Source organism: Camarhynchus parvulus, chromosome 1 (assembly GCF_901933205.1).
Source record: "Camarhynchus parvulus chromosome 1, STF_HiC, whole genome shotgun sequence".
Taxonomy (NCBI): domain Eukaryota; kingdom Metazoa; phylum Chordata; class Aves; order Passeriformes; family Thraupidae; genus Camarhynchus; species Camarhynchus parvulus.
The window spans coordinates 101,063,884-101,084,703 of record NC_044571.1 but is presented as its reverse complement, the minus strand read 5'-3'; the positions used below and the strand labels follow the sequence as shown (position 1 = coordinate 101,084,703).

The window sequence follows — 20,820 nt, the reverse complement described above, 5'->3', positions numbered from 1 at the left end:
AAAGGTTTTAGTTCCTACCATTCTTCTTTTACTGGTTTTAATAAAGTTTTCTTTATACCTTTTGAAGTTTTAAGCCTGTCTTGCCCTAAATCCCTTCTCCTAAAGGTTATCTCAACCTCATGAGCTTTATTTCAACTGACTTTTTTTCTTCTCCTCTGCTCAGTTATAGCAGAGGAAGATGAGTAGATGATTTTCTTGAGTGCACTGGTGTTTGGCTGTGGTCAAATCACTACAGCTCACCGGACCACATCATCACAACAGCTAAGGAAGAGGGGAAAAAGTTAAACCTACCACAGCATTTATCAATAATCAAAACTCAAACATGTACTCTATGTTATTATAAAAAGTGCATTCATTTTGAAGTTCCAGAATTTTATTTGTCTTGAATACGCTTCCATGTGCAAAGAAGTAAGACTGAAAATGCACTGTCCAAATAGACTCATGAAACTAAAGTGGTACATGTTTATTTACACTGACTGCTCAGGCTTCATGGAAGGCACACATTCCCACCTTTTCCTAATACCAATAGATCTCAGAAGAGCAAGAGAGAACATGTTTACTTCTCTTTTCAAAAGTAAAAGAAAAGTACATCAAAAGCTGGTACAGGCCAGCAGGAGAGGAATGCTATGTGATGCTCACCTATCAAGAACATTGTTGAAGGGAGTAACTGAACAAATCATAAGGATAACACAGTACCTTTACAGGAATTTCACTTTAGATAAATACTAGATACAGACATTAAGGCTCCCTGTAACCTGCAAGCTAAAACACAAAGGGTAAACCACAAAACCCAGTTAGTCACTGGCAAAATGCCCAGAGGGCTTGGCAGTGTCAGAGCTTCACAGCTGTTGGGGGTTTGTTGGGGGTCTCCTCTGAAGATGCATTTTGCATTGCTGAAGTACAGTTTCCTGACATTTTTCATGGTCCCCCTGTACAGTTCTCAGAAAGTGTTTTCTTTGTTAACCTAATTTGTGTTGCAGCATGCTGGACATCTATACAGTATATTATGTGCTGCTTCAGATCAACTCCTGTCAGCATTTCCAGGGAAACTGCTTCAGGGGAAAACAAGTGAGAATATACTTGCAGAAAATACTGAGTAATGTTTGACTTTCAAGGTCTATTTATTTTTAGACTGTTTTTCACTTACTAGTCAGTAAAAGCAATTCTAGGAAAATAAACTATTTGCGTAAAACCTGTTCTTAAAAACATGCAGTTTACATTGAGAAAATTTCAAACAGAGTTACGAAACCTTAAGATTACATGGCAAGATATCAATCCAATACATTATTAATATCTGTGGGTGAAACCTGGGATTAGATCATGGCCATGGAAGGAAACAGGCATGGGAACTAATAATAACATGAAATGTTAGGGGGAAGGGTTGTGGTATTTTAACTTCATCAGTTCATCAGAAGGAGAAAAAAAGGAGGAGAAAGTATGTCAATAGTTATTAACTTTTTGCTACTTCCAAACCATTTTAAAAGAAGACAGAAACATTTTTGGAAGCAAGGTAGACAAAGCCTGAAGTAACACCACTATCAAAGAAGAAAACAGGCATGGAAAGTGAAGACAAATGGCATAGTCAGTCCTGGGGCTCTGGAACAACGAAGTGGGAGACAAACACAAAGGGAAAAAACAAAGCTGTGAAATTCCTCTTTGATGCTATGGACAAAGATATAGAAATGGTCTCTAAAGAAAGAAGGTATTCTTGGCATGTTCACATTAAGAACGTTGTGGGTGGGGTAGAGGACAGAGAATTATAAGGGGAAACAGGAAGGACTTGAAGAGGTTTAAGTCACCAAATGATTTCCACTTCTAACTTTGCATACTTGAACAATTATAATGGTTGGCCTAACTGAACTGACTGTTGCAATAAGTTCATGACAAGTAAATACAACCCTGGTATAAAAAACCAAAACTAAACCCCAACAACTTGGAGGCATGAAAGAATAAGCGCTGCAACAAACCACATACTGCATTGAAACACACAGACCTAATAATTAAGAATGGTATTCCAGGCAGGAGAGTTTTATTTCTTATTTGCTGCTATACATTTTAAAAGGAGAACCATGGTCAATATAGTTGCCTGTGGGAATTCAGTGTCACTTTGAAGTACCTTTCATTATTAGATCCTGAGCTTAGACAGGTTTCTGAAGGAAAAATACACTTGTGTGATTAAACTATGGGTATGTCTGGGGGTACCTGTCTACCTAATAACTTCTAAATCTGGTGACTGAAATCAATATATTTTGGAAGCTAGGAGGAAAGACATCAAAACCAATTAATCCCCACCATGTTTTATGAAAGCAGGCAAAAGGTATAGAAACTGAAGCCCTGGATGCCTCAGCTACAGAAAAAACTGGAGCAATAGCTGCAATTGAAAATTCCTGCAGGACAGACGTGAGCTAGACTGTGACCTGCTCCTGGCAGACAGCCTTGATATGTGCACTAGGGTTACAGCAAGCTGCAGCTCCTTCCCCAGGAAAATGAGGTTCAGCCTGCCAGCCTGTGAGCCATCTGTACCCCTTGCCAGTGCCTGACGTGCTCCAGCCAGCTGCTCTCATTGCCTGGCATTGCCACTTGGCTGCAAGTGCCCTTCAGACACAGCTGGAGTCCTTGTCACAACCTCCGGCCTTCTGGTTCTTCCTGCCAGCAGGTCTGTTGAGTTTGCTCTGGCTCTGCTCTTTTACTTGGTCCCTAACTCGCAGGGCTGACTCACTGGCACTCTGATTTTAGCCCTATTCCTGACCAGCCTCTCCTCTTCCTCTCAGATCTGCTAAGTATCTGCCTCACTGACCTTTGTGCAGGTTTTTAATTTTGCCTGATGCTAGGCTTCTCTGACTCCTTGGGACAAACTTTGATTGCAAATCTATTCCTGATTCCACTGATTTCACCCGGCACCAACACCAGACCTGGCAAATCCATGTCCCACACACCCAGTTGCTCAGTTACACACATACCATGCTGGAATGAGACTAACTGCATAAGGATGATCTCAGAACTCATTCTGAGGGCAGGAACAGCCTAAGCCAGTGGTTTCAAAAGACTTGAGGAGGATGTTAATGTCTGGGCAGTTCAGCTACAAATCACAGATTTGCCTGAGAAGACTTCTGCAGTTCCAGGCTCTGTATTTGCTGTGGCTTGGCAGTATCAAACTTTTACTGATGTGATTAACTCAGCACTAGTAACAGTGCAGTTGAAGAAAGGACAACAAAGGCAAGAGGAGGAACGTGAATGACATGACCAAAGTCCCTCAGGTTTCTGATTTATTGGCTCCAACACCTAACTGAATTACTAATTCCAGATTCTAAATGGATTATTCAAGTAGCATGCAGTCACTTCATTGAAGTAGTCCATGAACAACATATAATATTCCTCAGGAAAAACATTTTCACTAGCCAACTAGTGCATGTAGGAGCATTTCTGCAGTACATTCCAGACAACCAGTGTAGGGAGTGAAATAACATTATCTGTCTGCTAGGATTATGCTGGAACTGTAATAATTTCCATGCCAGCAAATAAAAAGCTCTACCTTAAATAAAACACTCATTTCATCACGGCACAAATCTATCAGCTTATCTATCTCCCTGCAGTCACTGTCATGTATCTTATAAGACTGTTACTCATAATCTCCTAGACTTTATTATGGTTTGTTTTTGAAGGCAAGTAAGCTCAACTCTGAAATTTATTGTGTGTCTAAATTACAGATTTTAGTCAGGACTTTCTATTCCATCAAAGAAACACAAGAGACACAGCAGATGAGCTCCAAATGTACATTTCAGCACCTCTATTCCACTTACACTTACTTATAAGAAAAATATGAATTTTCAGGGAATAATGTGAACAGAAACCACAAAGCTCAGCTCAGAAAGTTCTGTGGTTTCTCCCCCTATTGTACTTACCTTCATTTTCAGTATTGGCTGGAACAGAATCAACTCCAAAGGGATGCCATGGCTGAAGGTCATCTAGGCTGAAGTCTCCATCCACTGGAAGCAGTTCAACTGTGGTCTTTGTTTCCGTCAATGAAGGCATAAGAGCATCATTTCCATAGCTGATTCTGGGTTCGCTGATCATATTGGCCAAAACATCATCAGAGTAGTTTTGTTCTTTCTGAAGTAATTCATCTGCAAGGAAATTTCAATGCAGAAACTATATGAAAGAGCCAGCATATCTAAGGACCTATTTTCAATGCTACTCAAGTAAGAATTCACCATTGTGAGATTCTGTTTTTCCTACAATAAATAAAAATAGTAAGGCTTGGAATAGTTAAAATCCCATGATAAGCACTGCAGCTAAGGCATTTTTTTAAACATCAACCACAACTGCTCAATACTGTTTCCTACCCACATTTCCACTACATAACAGATCATAGGTTTGTGCTACATACATTCCTTGGCTCTTCCCAACCACTTTGAAAGGAAGCACAAAACAATTCCCTTCATCTCAATATGCTTCTCTAAGTCAACTGGCGAGAGATCCACAGGAAGGAATGTCTTTGTAATTTGTCCTTCCTCTTAAATGCTCACTGCCAAAGCTTATCACAACTCTTAAATCCTAAATCACCACAACAGTCACTGTATTAAATTGGGTTTACTATAACACATCAAATCTGAAGAAACATTTGATTTTTTAACATATATAACTTCATCGTAACTGAAGTAGCTCTTTGTTAAAAAGCAGTAGTAGACATCTGGTACTAGTAGTAGTAGTAGCAGACAAATTATTTTACAAGCTACCAGCACATAAAGCTATGAAATATTATCTATGCTGTGGAGTTTTGTTTTCTTAAAGCAAGGTGAGAACAATCAAAGCACTTTTCAGTTCCACCAGGTGTATAGGACAGACTGTTCAACTCCGTGTTAAAAATAAGCTCAGAGGTTGTGTGTGCTTCGTTTTTCCTACTCCCTTCTCACATCAAAGTTCCTCTACTCTCAGCACAGAAAAGAGTATTTGTTGGAGTGAGTCCAGAGGGCCACAGAGTTGATCAGAAGGCTGAAGTACCTCTGCTATGAAGACAGGCTGAGACACCTGGGGCTCTTCAGCCTGAAGAAGAGAAAGGTCCTAGAAGACCTTACTGCGGCCTTTCAATACTTAGAGGGGGCCTATAAGAAAGAAGTGCCAAACTTGTTATCAGGGCCTTTAGTAATAGGACATGGGGTGATGGTTTTTAACTGAAGGAGAGTAAGTGTATGTAAGATATAAGAAAGAATTTTTTTCCAAGGAGAGTGGTGGTAGATGCCCTGTACCTGGCAGCATTCAAGGCCAGGCTGGACAGAGCTCCGACCGAGCTGATCTAGTTCAAAGATGTCCTTGCTCATTGCAGAGAGGGCTGGACTAAATGATCTTTAAAGGTCCCTCCCAACCAAAACTATTCTATAATTCCATTCTTCATTCACCCTGATTCACTGACACCTGTTTTTGTAGGAAAAATATACTATTTGCAAGTATTTTGAGGGAACCTGCTGCAAAGAGCACATTCAAGCAAAAAATTGCAATGCAGACCAATAGTTGCTAATAAGGCACCAATAGTGAGCAAGTGCCACAGAGTTAAATAGTTCATAATAGGAGACTGTAGTAGAGTGCAAGTGACCACATGAGAACACACATGGCAGCTGATGATACAACAGCTTTTATTAGGACAGTCTTCTCTGTACTTCATTAAGGATCCCCTGACTGTCACTACTTCACACCCACATCTCTACCATGCAGCAAGTCAGGGACATGAATCACCAACCACTCTGCTGCTAAACCCTTTATGCCACTTCATAGGGGCTCACCCATTTCCTAGTGATATCAGTGATGAGGGGCATCTAAAGCACCACAGCTTTAGAAAAGCTCAGAAAAATCTTCTGAATGTTATGTTTCTCGCCGCTTTACAGCAGGAAGCTTCATACCACAGAAGTACAATGGAACCATGCAGCACCCTCAGAAAGGACCCTGACCACCTCAGGAGTATTAGAGGTGCCACTGCACTGCTTCAGTGCCTCTGTCAATGATGATGCAGTAGGGTTCTGCTCTGTAATTCATCTCTCAAAGGCCACCTTGAGATAGCTGACAAAATTCTCTGCCACCCTATTCCCATAACACGGAATTCAGATCATCAAAAATAAAAAGAATGTTGCAACCTCAGCTCTGGGGCAAACATGGGTTCTGAATCTTACAAAATAACGTTTTAAAATAAATTTTCCAGTTTAAACAGTAATTACTTGAGCAGATGGTAAGACTAATGTGAATACAAAATTTAATTCTGTGACTGAATTTGCCCATTAAAATGACTTACTAGGACAGTATAGAAAACCTTTGTCAATTACACTGAATTGTTTTTCTTTTCATGTTCATTTTACTGAAACCAGTACTATTTTATGACACCTACTAAATCTTCAGCATTGAAGTTAAATCTGATTTTGTCTCCAAACTGCACTTACACTACTCCTTTTTCAAATTAAACCACGTCCTTTCATCAGAAGAGACAGGTGAAGTACCTTGATATTCTGAGCAGACATTACCACATGACATGTTAATTTTCATTAGATATGGATGAAAAGACTTTACAAAAAAGAGCTGGATTTTAGTGGCCTGAGGGAGGAGTCTGGTGTCCATGTATCTTGCAGGGTGCCACAGATGACAGCAGCTGAGAACACTACTACCATATCATCATGGACCACAGAAGAGAGTGTTGTAGTACTGAGCATCTTTGTGACCACAGACCTTTCAAAACCTGGGCTTTGGAATGGTTTTGGGGCACAGCTCCCCTTGTTCCTGCTGTTCTCCCTATCCCCAGAGGATGGTGTAGGGCAACTGTAGAGACCTGGAGCTCAGGCAGCAGGAGCAGGGGATGGTGGAGCTGTGGCTGGAGGAGCTGTGCCCCAGCCACTCCTTTGCCCTGGGCAGTGCCTGTCCTGTACAACTCCTGCCCATACTATGCTGCTGACATGCTCAGTGTCACCTGCAGACAGCTCCTGCCCTTGGAAAGGGACAAATGGTGCACAGAGGGGAAGGAAGGACCTGAGCTCTGGCAGTGCAGGAGCAGGACTGGTACAGAAATCAGAAGAGGCCACGGTTCAGGCATGGCTGTGCCTTGCCAGGCTGACAGAGAGGATTCCAAACTCTCATCATGATACCATCATTACAGCCAAATTTCTGAGGGCTGGGAGTGATCACACACAAAGTTCTCTCAAGGCTGCCCAAGTGGGAGCACATCGTTGCCAGCTCCATTGTTTTCCACCCAGCTGTGGCAGACAGCACGGAAAGGAACTGACCTGCACAATAGCTCAAGTGAGGCAGACAGATATTACAACCAGCAGATCATGATCACATCCATTTAACAAACGGGGAAACAATGGCTACATGAGTCAAGCCCATCTGACAGGATGAATCAGACACTGAATGACAGTGAGAAGTTGGAAGTGCCTGGCATAGAAACTGCTGGAATCCATCACACTGAAGCAGCTGTGTCTGCACCGAGTAAATGATTCACAAACAACTGCTTCAATCGTTAAACTGCTAAAAAAAGTTTGCCTTAGGATTTCCAGTTATTGATACTACTGGCAAAGTCCAAGATCAATTTTTCAGGGTTGGTTTTGTTCCAAGTATCGATGGCTACTTGAATCATCAGTTACCCTAATGGAAAGCCATACATCTATTTATTTACACAGTACTTCCTCCATCTGCAGCTGCCAATTCAACTCCCCCACCGTGCAAAAGACAAATCCCTAAATTTGTCCCTAAAGCAGGGAGTACAGACACAGCTACAGGCTAGGATGTGCATTCCAAACTGTTTCAGGGGATTTATTTGTACTATGAATATCTTATCATTAGGTGCTGAATATAGAGAGATCCTAGCTTGCTCTTCAAAATTTCAGTTCACATCAAACCAACAGGACAAAAACACTCTGAGGATCTTCCTATAGTAAGTGTTTTTTGCTTGGGTTATTATCTCCTTGTAGCATTCTGCTAAGCCTTGCCATTGAGAAAAATAAAGAGGATGGCAAATCTTTCTGTCTCTCTGAGAGCATGTGTTCAAAAGCAACCATGACCTCAGGAAGAGACCACACTCAGTTGGGACCTCAGACCTCCCACTAGCTCTGAATTTGGTGTGAGGGCACACAATCGCTGCTTCTCCTCCAGACACTCAAAATTCGCCTTCAGGAACCTAAACTTCTTCTTTCTCAGGATGAGAGACAGGCTCACTTCTAGTATTTTAATAAGATGCTTCTTGGACTTCTCATAGCACCTAAGCAAGTTTCACTAATTTTTGGACTCACTGCAGGCCTCCTCATAGGTCAATAGTCCTCAACAACAGCATCTAGAAAAACTGAAGCAAAATATGTTTGGGAAACTGGATAAAAGTGTAATACCAATCCAAACTACTTTCAAGACTATTCTCTTATCCCACAAAGAGGCAAATGGAGCTAAAAGCAAAGAAAAAGCTGAAGAAAAGAAATAAAATTTACTACAGAATCTTCTGGTAGATACTGTATTGTTAGAAGCTATTTGTCTACAATGCCCCAAGACCACAGTTCTATTTGCAAATCTTTGCAGATAGCACTGTGCTAGAAAAGATATCATGACAAATCCCAACAAAATTGATGGAGTCTCTGAGTGGCAAACCCATGTTATGTTAGAACCTTATCTAATTTTACTGTCACACAACACTGCTTCCGATGTTGAACTCTGGGACATACTTTCCAGGCCCTTAATTGGCCCAGCTATAATGACAAGAATTTAATACAGAACAGCTTTGCTTGCTGTCCTGGAGTGTCAACAATCCATCAGCTATTTTTCAAACCATAATTTTTATTTAGTTCATAGTTTGTTTAAAATTTCCAAAAATAATTATGACATTTGTTGTGTTTTCAAGGAGCCCACCTACTAGATGAAAAGCTCTGCAATCACTATTAAGTGCCAGAACTATAGAATTTAGTTGAAAAGCAGCCTTAAAATCAGCAATTGTAATTGTGGAGTTCTAGGAAACAACTTCTTAAAAGAGATTAGAAATGAAGTGTACCCAAAACACCTCTAATTAGGACTAGTTAAAATACCACCAAATGATATGCCACAGTTTTGACCCAACATCTAACTTCCTTTGTAAAATGCCATTTACATGGTAGAACATATATTTGATCCAACAGAGATGGGTTTGGAATGAGCTCAAATAAACTCATAAAAATGCAGAGTCTTATTGCCTCACTTATCATCAGTGACCATTCAGTCTGAACTGAACATGTGTTTTTCCCAAAGTTACTTGCTTTTGAGCACGTGCTTTCAAAATGACAAAACTAAAAAATGTCAGCAACCTCCTTGTTCTTCTTAATAGCAGAAATTACAGAGCAGTTGAGTCACAGCAACAGCTTCATTGGTACTGGCACACACAACTGCCTTAATCCTGTCTGAAGGCAATTTAAATCATGCACATGTTGGATGTCACAATTAGGATTCACTAAGAACACCAACACAATAATTTATTACAGCACATGTGGCAAGAGGTAACATGTTTAGCTGCAGCTTTCAATTGTATGCTTACTTTATGGGCTAATTCAATGTTATTTTCTAAAGCAGTTGCACTGATGTAATGCAGTCAGGTTTGAACTAACTTTGAGTGTCTGTATCTTGTCAGCTGTATGAATCAAAACTCTCCCAAAACTGGTAAATATGAAAACAAGACCTCCTGTGCCTTACCACAAAGAGTGAAGCTCCACTGAATTTCAAGTATTTTGTTATTTTTAGATGTTTTGCTGAACCAAACACTGTATGATCATGACGTTGCTTACTGCCATGAGTCATAATTATAACATTCTCAAGCTACAAAACACAATTCTGTGGTATTCAGCGCTGAACTAATTAATTTGTTTAGTACAAATCAAACATAATGTAGAGAGACTGATGAGAATGTTACTGAAAGCAAGCTGCCTGCTGGAGGGTGGAGAGTGCCTGCATGCTTTGAGGATGAAGAAAGAGGAGTGATGTGGTAGATCACTCCTGTGAAATACTGGAAATGAGCCCAACCTTCAGTGCTCAGATCCATACTGACAGAGAAATGTGACCACACCATCAGATCTAAGTTTTCTTCTCACCTCCTTGACAGCCTGTGAAATTATGTCACAGGTTTTTTTGTCTGGAAACTCTTTCAGTGCAATGCATCTCTCCCTCATGGCTGAAGGGAGACAGAAAGAGCAAGAACCATGGAAAAAAAGCATTTCACAGTTCTTATTTTCTGTCCTTCAGAGATACCACCACCAGGTAAGAGCAAATAGCAGCCAAAACCCTCCACTTTTCAGAAATTTCCTTTGTGTATGAAAACCTTGTTCAATAAGTTGAAAAGACTTGGCCCTTTTTAAATTCTCAGAAAATGAACATTTAAGCTATCATGAAACATTTGACCTAAAATATTTTTTCTAGAAGTTAGTAAGAGAATAAGCATCCCATAGCCTTAGACAACACCTTGATGGCTAAGAAAATCTAACAGGAAACCAAACTTTAGAAAAAAATACACATTTGAACTTGAGAATAGCTGCAATAATTAGAACCAGGCTAAAAAGAACATGCTTCTACTAAATTAAAAAAAAAATCACGACTTTAGCACTTCCATTTCTTTCCCATTTCTTGCTCCTTCTATTTCACCACATGTAGATTTTGCTGTTTCCTGAATCACATCATAAAAACAATCCAAGTGAGTTTCCTCCTGTCAGCTGGTACATGGAATAATGTTTCAGTTAAATCTACTTTGCAGACATTTTGTCTTATATCATTAAAACCCCCAAAGATATTTAACTAATATACAGAGACATTGTCCTTGTGCAGGTAAATCACAGGTTTTCTGGTACAGAAGAGTCTTTGAAGCTTGGCTAATCCAATTCAGGAAAATTCAGTCTTTAAAGCTTAGGATATAAACTTATCACCAAGTAATTGATTGATTTCAAAATGACCTCAGTGTCTTTTCCTTAGGGATGGACTTCAATGCAAATTTAGTTTTGTACACAATGACTGAGCACTCTGAGCAAAGGTTCATGACAATTTTCACACCACTTAATGAGCCTGCTATGAAACTCATGGTCTGAAATTTTGTCTAATTTTCCTAGAAGCCTCTTAGCCTTCAGTGACAGAAGTTTTAATTACTACAAATCCATAATTATCTGAAAACTACACACACTATCTATTAACTAAAATTAAATCTCAACACATGGCTGTAGCTACGTGGACATTAATAATTTTTTTTGTATTTAACAGCCAGTCATCTGATTAATAACTGCATGTCCTCCTCACTTCAAAGCAGAAAGTATTGAAGCTTGTGTCATCTCTGGGAGCTATTTAACAGAAATAAAAGACCCTGCTCTTCCCTTTCACAACATGTCTTTTTGTTAATTTCTGTTGTCTCTTTCCCTTCCTCTCATCCCCTCCTTATTCAATTTGGTTAAATTAGACAGGTCCTCTCCAGGTAAGACATGGAAACAACCTAATATGAAGGTAAACAAGGTAATATTAAAAAATACTTGGGGAAAAAATTGAATTGAAATTATACCATAATCCAGAACATATATGGTATATCATCATCCTGATCCACAGAAGGCACTGTGACAAACTCTCCAAGTTTCAATTCAACTCCACATTTAAGTCCGAATTAACATATCATTAAGTGCTTTAAAATAGGTTGAAGAATCTAAATTAAAACAAATAAACAGCCTGATCAATTGTCACTGATATTATCATTATTCTTGCTCAGGCTTGTGTAAAGTAGAAAAAGCCAAGTACCTTTCCCTCTTAAGTACCTGATAAGGCTTATAAGTGAAACTACTCTGCAAAAAACATTTCTATGAAATATTGCTACAGAATTTTATTGTCTAATTTTCTGAAAATAATTATTTACTTTATTTATATTTTTTTTTGTCTTATTTACTGGTAACAATAATTATATTTACTTGCCAAACTTACAATACACAACACAATTTAAAACTGCAGTAGGACCTAAAACTACCACTTTCTGGCACCTGAAACAAGTCAGTTACCTATCATTTTCTACAAACATTTCTCAAGGTCTGACTGTGAATTCCACAACAATTTTTGATGTGTCATCTTGGAAGCACTCAATAATCCATTAAAAAATATAAAAATCTGAACATTAACTTGTTGCACTGATGCTTTAAGATTTTAGCTTTTGTATTTTTCATATCCTGTACTGCCTTAGTGTATAACTCTGAACTTCATATAGAGTGTTAGTTAACTCTCTTCATATTTTGGTCAGACAAAGCAATCCTTCTAGGCCTGAGATCCAAGGACACCATCTGCCTCAAGCCCCAAAAAGTATAAACAAAAGTGAATTTGGGCCTCAAGCCCCAAAAAGTATAAACAAAAGTGAATTGGGGGAGAGGGGAGCAAACTGGGGGAATATAACTTCATTACCTGAAGCGGTAATTGGAGGATTAACACCTGATATGCTAATAGACCAAACTTGTATCTGTCTGAAAAACTTGGGACCATCATCCATTCTGGGTGTAGTCCCTTGGGGAGGCTTCATCTGCCCTTAATGTACCTGAAGGCTCTTCATTAAATATATCTGCTTTTCTCCTTTTAACTTTGTCTGGCCTCTGTTTCTAGGTAAGCCCGAAATAGGCATCAGCAGTTGATTCCCTTGGTCAAAAGATAATACTTTTAAATTTAAATCCAAATTTACAGAAGTGAATTGTGCAGTGCTTGCTCCAGATAACAATTATTTATTAACTGCAGTTTTAGTGTTTGATAGATCAGATATATCCTAGGTTGCCAGAGTAATCTAAAGAGATGCATTTTTTAAATTTACCAAATATATCTATGAAGTGGGATGTGGCCAGTTCTGGTGCCTTTTATGCTCTTTTTCATATACATATGATCTAAAAGGAGGAAGCAGAACAGACTAAGAACTGGAACTCTGCCCAGGCACCACTATTCAGAAAAATGCACATTTCAGTAAGTTGGGTATATGAGAATCACAGGCAGGAGAAAGCTGCATTGATGAAAGATCATTTGTAATCCCATGTGCATGGGAACTGACAGAACATTACTGCAACCAATCTCCATCAACCCAGCCATTCTGTTAAATCACATATCCTCTGTAATTTTTTCCTTTTTTACCTCAACAGTAACAACCTGGCAAAGAAGAACACCACAGATACTCTTGACCATAATAAACAGCTGTGAATTTTCCCTCTGCACTTCTGGAAAGCAAGCTATGCTTCAAAACAAAATTTAGTACACCATTGGCATTAGAGGCTTATTTTGCCATCCCCCTCAGGATACTCTGCCCACAGTGATGCAGTTCAGACTTTAGTGTTTAAATCCCTTTGGATAACAATTCCAGAGACTGACACAGTAGCTCTGTAATATATTATATATAAAACTATATTACCTTGTGCTAATATAACCAGTCTGTAACTGGTTGTCAATGGAGACTTGCAATTTGCCAGCAGGTAAGAATTAGGATGCTTCCTTTGTTTCTTTCACAGTCCAAGACCTCCTACTAGGAATCTGATCTTAGAGTGAATCACACAGAATGACACAACTGTGTTTCCAAAACATGTTAACTGGGCAAAGAAAATCCATCTTTCAACAGCACAAATGAAGCAGAAGATGTTGGAATGTTTGTGATCCCACAATTTTGGGCTGCTTCAGTAGTCGAGGACATTATGAACTTGATTTAAGATGACATATTTATGAAGAAAAATACACATATATTCAATGTATCAAAAAAATCTCCAATAGCTCAGTATAATGAGATTCCTGTAAGCAGGCAACATTTTATAAAGTCAGAGCCTCCCCTCTGACTGGAGTTATGCATTTGGAAAGTCACTTGCTCTCAGATCATATCTGAAAGCTGGACAAAAAAAAAAAAAAGACATCTTAAATCGGGTATGTGATGAACAAACATATGAGCTCCTTAAAGCATAACACTAGAAGCAATTATCAGGAAATACTAATGAGAAAGAAGCAGAATGGCTTCTCAGCCTAAGACTAAAAGCAGACTTAAAAAAAAGTCTTTAAAAAGAACATGTTGGTTCAGGCTTTAAAGAGAACATGTTGGTATCACCACATGCTTTATCTGCATCATCTGAAAAATGAGTGCTTTAGACTTTTTACTGAAGACATAAAAGAACAGGAAATAATTCAACTGGACGTTTATGAGAAAACCTGTAGCTATAAGGTAATCGTGACCTATAATGCTTTTTAAAATCAAATATATCCAGGATACTAATTTAAAATAACATACACACTCCTTTAAATGCAACATTTTCATATAATTGTAACTCTACTCCCCACAGAAACAAGGCTCTCCAAGAGAGAGAATTTCCCAGTTTACTGTATTCATGACACCAAAAAATGACTGGTGATTAAGGAGAGAATCCTGATCAAATCCACATGTATCCAATAAAATAAGAAAAAATAGGAAAGAATACAACCAATAACTGGACAATTGGACAATTCAAAGTCTAATGCATTTTTTTCCATTGTGTACAACGTGACTGTAGATTCTTCCAGAGGAGTATCAAAAGAAGTTGTTAAGTGGACACTGTCTCAGTCTCAGCCTGTTTCCACTGTAAGCCCAATGGTCTCATGATCATGAACTCCCTGTGGGATCTGTAGTGAGGATGGCAACTTTCTATTAAAAGAGAAGTTTCTACAAAAAAATACTTCAGGCTAAAGTATTGGAAAGGTCACAGAATAAGGTCATCAAGAAGGATCTATCAATGCAGGGCAGAGTGCTCTCACCATCAGCTCTTGGAAAAAACCAAGGCAACACCTTTAAACCTCTCCTGCAAATACATGAATTATTTAGAGTGAAAGATTTAAATACTCAATGAAAGAGCAGATGCTCAGAAAATTTAAAAATTACTTTGTTTATAATTTACAAGTCCACAATTATTATCAGTTTTCAGTTCTAACACGTGGATCATGAGACCAGATTTTTTAAAGGTGCAAGTGAAACAGAACAGCATTATTCAAACCAAAGGAAAATATTCTCTCAATAAACTTCATCACTTCTATTAACTTTTTATTCTGACTATATTTCTGAACTGGAAAACAAGATGTCCCATATCTTTCCTTTAAGAACAAGCCACCTCAATCCAAAGCCACCTGAAGTAATTTAGCCTTTTGCCAGTATCTGTGCACCCTGGAGGAAACTGGCTCTTTTACTCACTGAAGCCATGCTCACAATATTTATGAGATGGAAAGAGGGCTTGTGCACACAAAAATCAGGATTCATGTCTTTTCTGGAGAACATTAGTGCCCATGAGAGCACACAATAGCCCATTTAGCTATAAAAAGATGGGGAGGATATAGTACACTGCTAATGAAAGCACTTCAGAACATCAGCGTCAGTGATGTGCATTTATATCTATTTGAATCATCTACAATTCTCCACCATTTCTTTGACAGTTAAATAAATTTGACAAAAAATAAGAGATGCTTAGAGAAAGAAAATGTTGGATTTATTTCCAGGACTTTTTCCCTTCTCTCCTACGCTGAAGCAAAGGTCATATCCTACTAGCAGACAGAGCTGAGTCTCTTAAAAATGCTTTTTCACTGTGAGAGTGACCAAACACTGGCAATTGGCTCTGGGTGGCATTGCTTTAGCAGAGGGAATGGAGCAGATGTCCTCCAGAGGTTCTGTCCAACCTCAGGCATTCTGTGCATCTGTGACATTGGCTGGTTGCCTACATAAATGTCATACATCACCTTGCTCCAACAAATGGCATCTTGTTATTTATGGTATTTAAATAATTGTAAGAATATTTTATAGAGATAACAAAGTGGCAAAATTAATAGCTTAGTCAAGGCCATAGGCTTGTGATGATTAAAGAAAAAAACACCACTTGGGAAAAAGAAAAGCTTGAGAGTGTGTGCGTGTGTATATACATATATGAATTAGTCAAATGCTTTAAAAACAAATGTCCTTGGGCAGAAAAGGTCTTAATTGCTCATCAGGCTCTCCACCTGGGCCATATGTCAATATTTAAGCATACAAAATCTATCTCAATGTCGCTGTGGAAAGCTTAACACAGAATTCATTTGCTTTTGTGGAAGGACTCTGCTATTTTTAACCACTGAGGCAACAATATATATTTTGCTAGAATCCTAACAAACCATCTTTTTGACTGAATGCTATAGGCCTTCAAGGGAGAATACTAAAGGTCAATAACCACTTCACAGAAAATTAAAATTTTTCTTTGAAAAGCTGAGGTTACTGGTTACACATAAATGTGTCAAATCAATTATGGGGAGAAAACACAGGTGTAGTTAGTGCTGGAAGTCACTTCAGCATACCTGTGCAAATGCACATTCTCCAAAGGTTGCTTTTGACTGCTTGTTCCAGTTGCATTACACTTATGGGCACAAAGGGCAGAGCAGAAGGGCAGGAACATGGGCTTGCATGATACAGCCCAGACACACCAAGCAGGCCATTTAAAACTAGAAAGCAGGTTTTACAGAACCTTTGGTAAGACCTACATACTATTGTCCCACTTCCACAAACTGCTTAAAGTTTGCTGAGGAGTTTCTCTGTGGTGTAGATATCAACAGATCTCAACGGAATACTTGCTGGCACAGAAAAATGTGCTGGTTTTAAAGAGATCAGGGTGGAAATTCAATGCTTCTGCTTTGGCAAAGATGATGTTTTGTTGTATCCAATATTGAACACTCCCCTACACAGTACTAGCCAAGTGCCTGGGGCAATTTAAAAATGACAATTCTATTATCTCCAGAATGGCAGAAAGTATAAAACTGAACAGAAATTGTCCAACTTTCCCCAGCTATGAGTTTTTGCAACTATTACAAATGCTCACTCTATTTACAGTCTGGATGAAGCACATTAGTCAACTAATGCAAAACCCAACTGCCCTGATGATGAGCACCACTGGTGACTATTCTTTATTTTTCTCTATGCCAGTTCACTGAACATGGTCTGTCTCACAGATAAAATGTGGAGTGCTAATGCATTTACCCATGCCTCAACATCACTTTTACTTTACCAAAAAAAAAATTAAGGCATTATAAGCACTCTAATGCATGACTTTATAGCATCAATCAGATGCAGCCAGTATTTTTGCCTCTAGTTTTAGAGGAAGACTAGAACTGGTTCTTATCAAGCAGCCTAGAGCTGCCACCTCTACAAACAAACAGCAATTTCAAGAATTTTCTAGTCTAACATTCTCAAATTGAGTTACAAGGTAATTACTATTCTTACTTGATATGAACTACAATATTCTGTATGATCCCATTACAATACTCTTGTAAACCTTTAAACAAGCTTTTGACACAGTCAATGTGAGTCAACTCTCCTTAATTATTCTGATACCTTGATGGTGCAACCCAAGTTCAAATAAAGGTTCAGAAATCCTAAGCATTGCTTCAACATCTTTAACATTTTTGAAGGTGGAATTCTTCCCATCAGATAAATTTTAAGACAGAATGACAAGGAAGAGTTACAGGAAAAAAAAAGACACTGAGAAGGCCCATTGCAGTCTGACAGACATTACTGATAACATATTCAAAACAGCATTTTAGGGAGAGGAAGAAGAAAACAATCACAAAAGGAACAGCACCAAACAAGACAAGACACAGAATTTGCTTTTGCAAAGCCTCCAAGAGCATGTTTTGGTTTTGCAGTATCAGTCCCCAGACCATTCTGATTGTGGTTTTGAACTGTCAGCCTGTGGCAAGAAACGAATACCATTAAACCTCTTAAGAAGGATACCACAGAATGACTGGAAACAGCATCCTAATTCAACTCATGGCAAGAAATGTAGAAAGGCTGTGGACTGACTACAGATCAAAACTACAAGCTAGAAACAAAGACTCAAAAATTAGTCCAATAAATGCTGAAAGACCAGGACCAGTTGAGGAAGTGCTAACTTTGCCCTCCACTCAGATAGGTATTGGGCCTGATGATTAAAGTGGAAGTGCCAAAGGAAGTCTTCAGACATCTTGAGTCTGCAGCTGCTTCAAGAAACACTTACAAAAATCTTCAAAGGAACTTGCAAGGCAAATGTCAAGAGGCAAATGTCTCTTGTTTCAAATTTTGTCATGCTAAGTTGGAGCACACAAATGTTTAAAATAGCACCTGACCCACAGTACACTATCTGAAAGCAGGCACTGATTTGGGGTCAGCCTGGATTTGCCTTCTCTTCTAGACAAGTCATGTGTGTGTGGCATCCAGAAAATGCTGCAGAACAACAGGACAGGCAGAGTGGAACAGAATAATAAAATAACAATAGTTTGATTTTATTTGTCAAGGGACAGTTGAAATAATATTCTTTTACTTATTGCTCATAACTGAATGCTTCTGAGCTTAGGTACTATACTGCTGTGGTATTACTACAGAGCTTAATATTTCCTCAGTGGTGGGCTAGAAAAGTTGAAGCTGAGGACATCAATTTGGAAAGAAGTAGCAAACACAGAATTAAAAATTCAGATCACTGCCTACCCACATGACTGATGTACAAAACTCTGACGTAGTTTCTGATTCAGAAGCCATGCCTGCTGTGCCACTCTCTGCAATAAATTGCCTTTTACATAGATGGATAAGCAATCTAATCAAATAAGGATTTAAAGCAGGACGTGCTCGAAGGAACTGCTGATTTTGCTTAAAGCCTGCTATTGCTTTTTCTGCATTCCATACATGTTAAATAGGATATGAGATTTATCAGAGAGAAAAGGTGAGTACAAACACCTAGGCAGGCAAATAATCTGCTCAGATTTCTTTTTGTGCCACTCTCCTATTCATGGGGCATACTCCTGCTCATAAAAAACTCCATTTATCACCAAGAATTACATCAATTGCCAAGAGTGACCTCTTTTTTAACACATTTGCATCTCTGTCCCTTGTGAAATCATCTGCAGCCAGAATGCCAGTCTCCTACCCAAATGACCTGCTTATTCTTTCCAAGCTTTTTCAGAGCAACCATGGTTAGGTGACCTCTTTCTGCAACTCTCAGACCGGCTCCTTTTCCTCTGGCCCAATATGAACAAGAGACAGCCAGCAATATCCTTTCCCACACATCTGGAATTTGCTGCTACATTACAGTGCCTGAAACCCTTATGGGCATTTGCACATTACACATTGGTCAAATGCTTAGGATGAAAGCCCTCACTTAATTTAAGTGCTGTTTTCTACCCTCTGGAGTGCTGTGAGTCTTGCAACTATCTATATGCTCCTATGACACCCACTGTTAAAGCTGGTGGACATCAGCTGGTGATGGACACCTGCAGGTAAGGACTAAAACTCAGTTAAATTTTACCCTAAATTCCTACCACCATCTTTGCTGGACTTACAAAAATAACAAGAAAAGGCTGCTTTTAAAAGGCATAAGAGCCCATTTTAAGCATAGAAGCTGGATTTTTTTATTTTGGATTTTGCACATTATAACAATGGATGGAAGCTGGCCTTTTAAGGTAGAAACTTCAAACATGGTCTGTATTTTAAGGAAACTCCAAATGTCCAACAGCAAGACTGTGATTTATCAGATTAACTGGGCAAAAATAGGTCATAATATTTTTAGCAATAGGAAAAATAGAGTGAAAAACAGCACCACATTATCTGTAAGAAGAATTAAACCCATGGGACAAATTCATAGCAAACTGGATTACATTTGTATTGCTGCTTATAGAGCTACTTGGTTGATTCAGGGAAAAACTACCTTTGTCAGAGGTCTGTTATCTAAAGCAAAGATTAGCCATTCCTCAAGGTAAAAACTTTTCATGAAGAACCCTACAGCAGAGTGGAACTAGAAACTAAAACTACAATAAAGAACTCTACAGCAGAGTGGAACTACAAACTAAAACCTATAATCAAGAAAGAAAATTAACTAAAACTATTTTCAACCATGTCTCCTTACATGCAATTTATTAGTTAGACACTCTGTGTGAGATGTCCATACCTCGTTTATTTTTCAAATTTTCTACTGACCCAGACTTTCTAAATCAATGGTTCCAACAAAAGGTATTTAATCAAACATCTTTTTACTGAGAGTTGTAGTATTTCTTGGGAATGCTACAAAGTGAAGTTTTATTAGACGTTTACTTTCCCACAGATTTTGCAGCTGTAAAAGATGTCCTTTTCCATGGGTTTAGGAAGAGTACAGAGACTAAGAAATTCAGTAATTTCAGAAGAGAATTTGAAACAGGCTGATCAGAGTGAGAAGGCTCAAAGCTAGGAGGATACTGTCTTCTTGAACACATGGGAATGAGCTCTGCAAACTTCATTAAAACCAATACGTAAAACAAAGCTTAGAGACAATATTATCAACAAGAAGAACACTGATACTGAAAGACATTGCATTATGGAAAACTATTTTATCTAGATCTAATATTTTACCCAGAAAAGATACTACTTTAATTTGTGTTGCTTAGTAACTCCCAATTATGAGAACTTTGTTTTAATTGCTTTAAACTTTGCAATGCATTGAACAGCTTTTAGCACAGCCTAAACCACAAAAAGGAAAAAAAAAATCAAGGTAAGGAAAAGCTGCTCAAGAGACTGTAGCAAACATCTTCTTTGTAATTTCTTAGCTGCTCTCAACTTATTAGGAAAGAATACCTTAGTAATTTTAGGCTCTTTTTTGCCCCTAAAAATTAGTATTACATTTGAGATTAGGAGTCAGATTCTTGTAAACCACTCAGCAGTTACTAGACTCTTGGTCTCATGCCACTCCAAAGATTCTGGCATTCTTGTTCCACTTCAGTACATAGAAAGGAGAACAAAATTTACAAGAATATCCTCAGCAACAAGCGTTAACCTTACCAAGAATAGAAAGAAGAAATTGAAGTTTGAAGCAAAAACCCCAAGGGAATGAT

The 20,820-nt window shown here is 38.6% G+C and overlaps 1 protein-coding gene across 2 annotated transcripts in view; it reads right to left on the bottom strand.

Annotated features, from left to right (window-relative positions):
- The window catches only part of APP (amyloid beta precursor protein), a 200,645-nt gene that overhangs the window by 19,321 nt on the left and 160,504 nt on the right, over positions 1–20,820 (bottom strand). For both annotated transcript variants that reach the window (XM_030943771.1, XM_030943780.1), the window contains one exon: positions 3,903–4,124. In XM_030943771.1, coding sequence (XP_030799631.1) covers positions 3,903–4,124 — 222 coding nt within the window. The remainder of the gene's footprint in view (positions 1–3,902; positions 4,125–20,820) is intronic.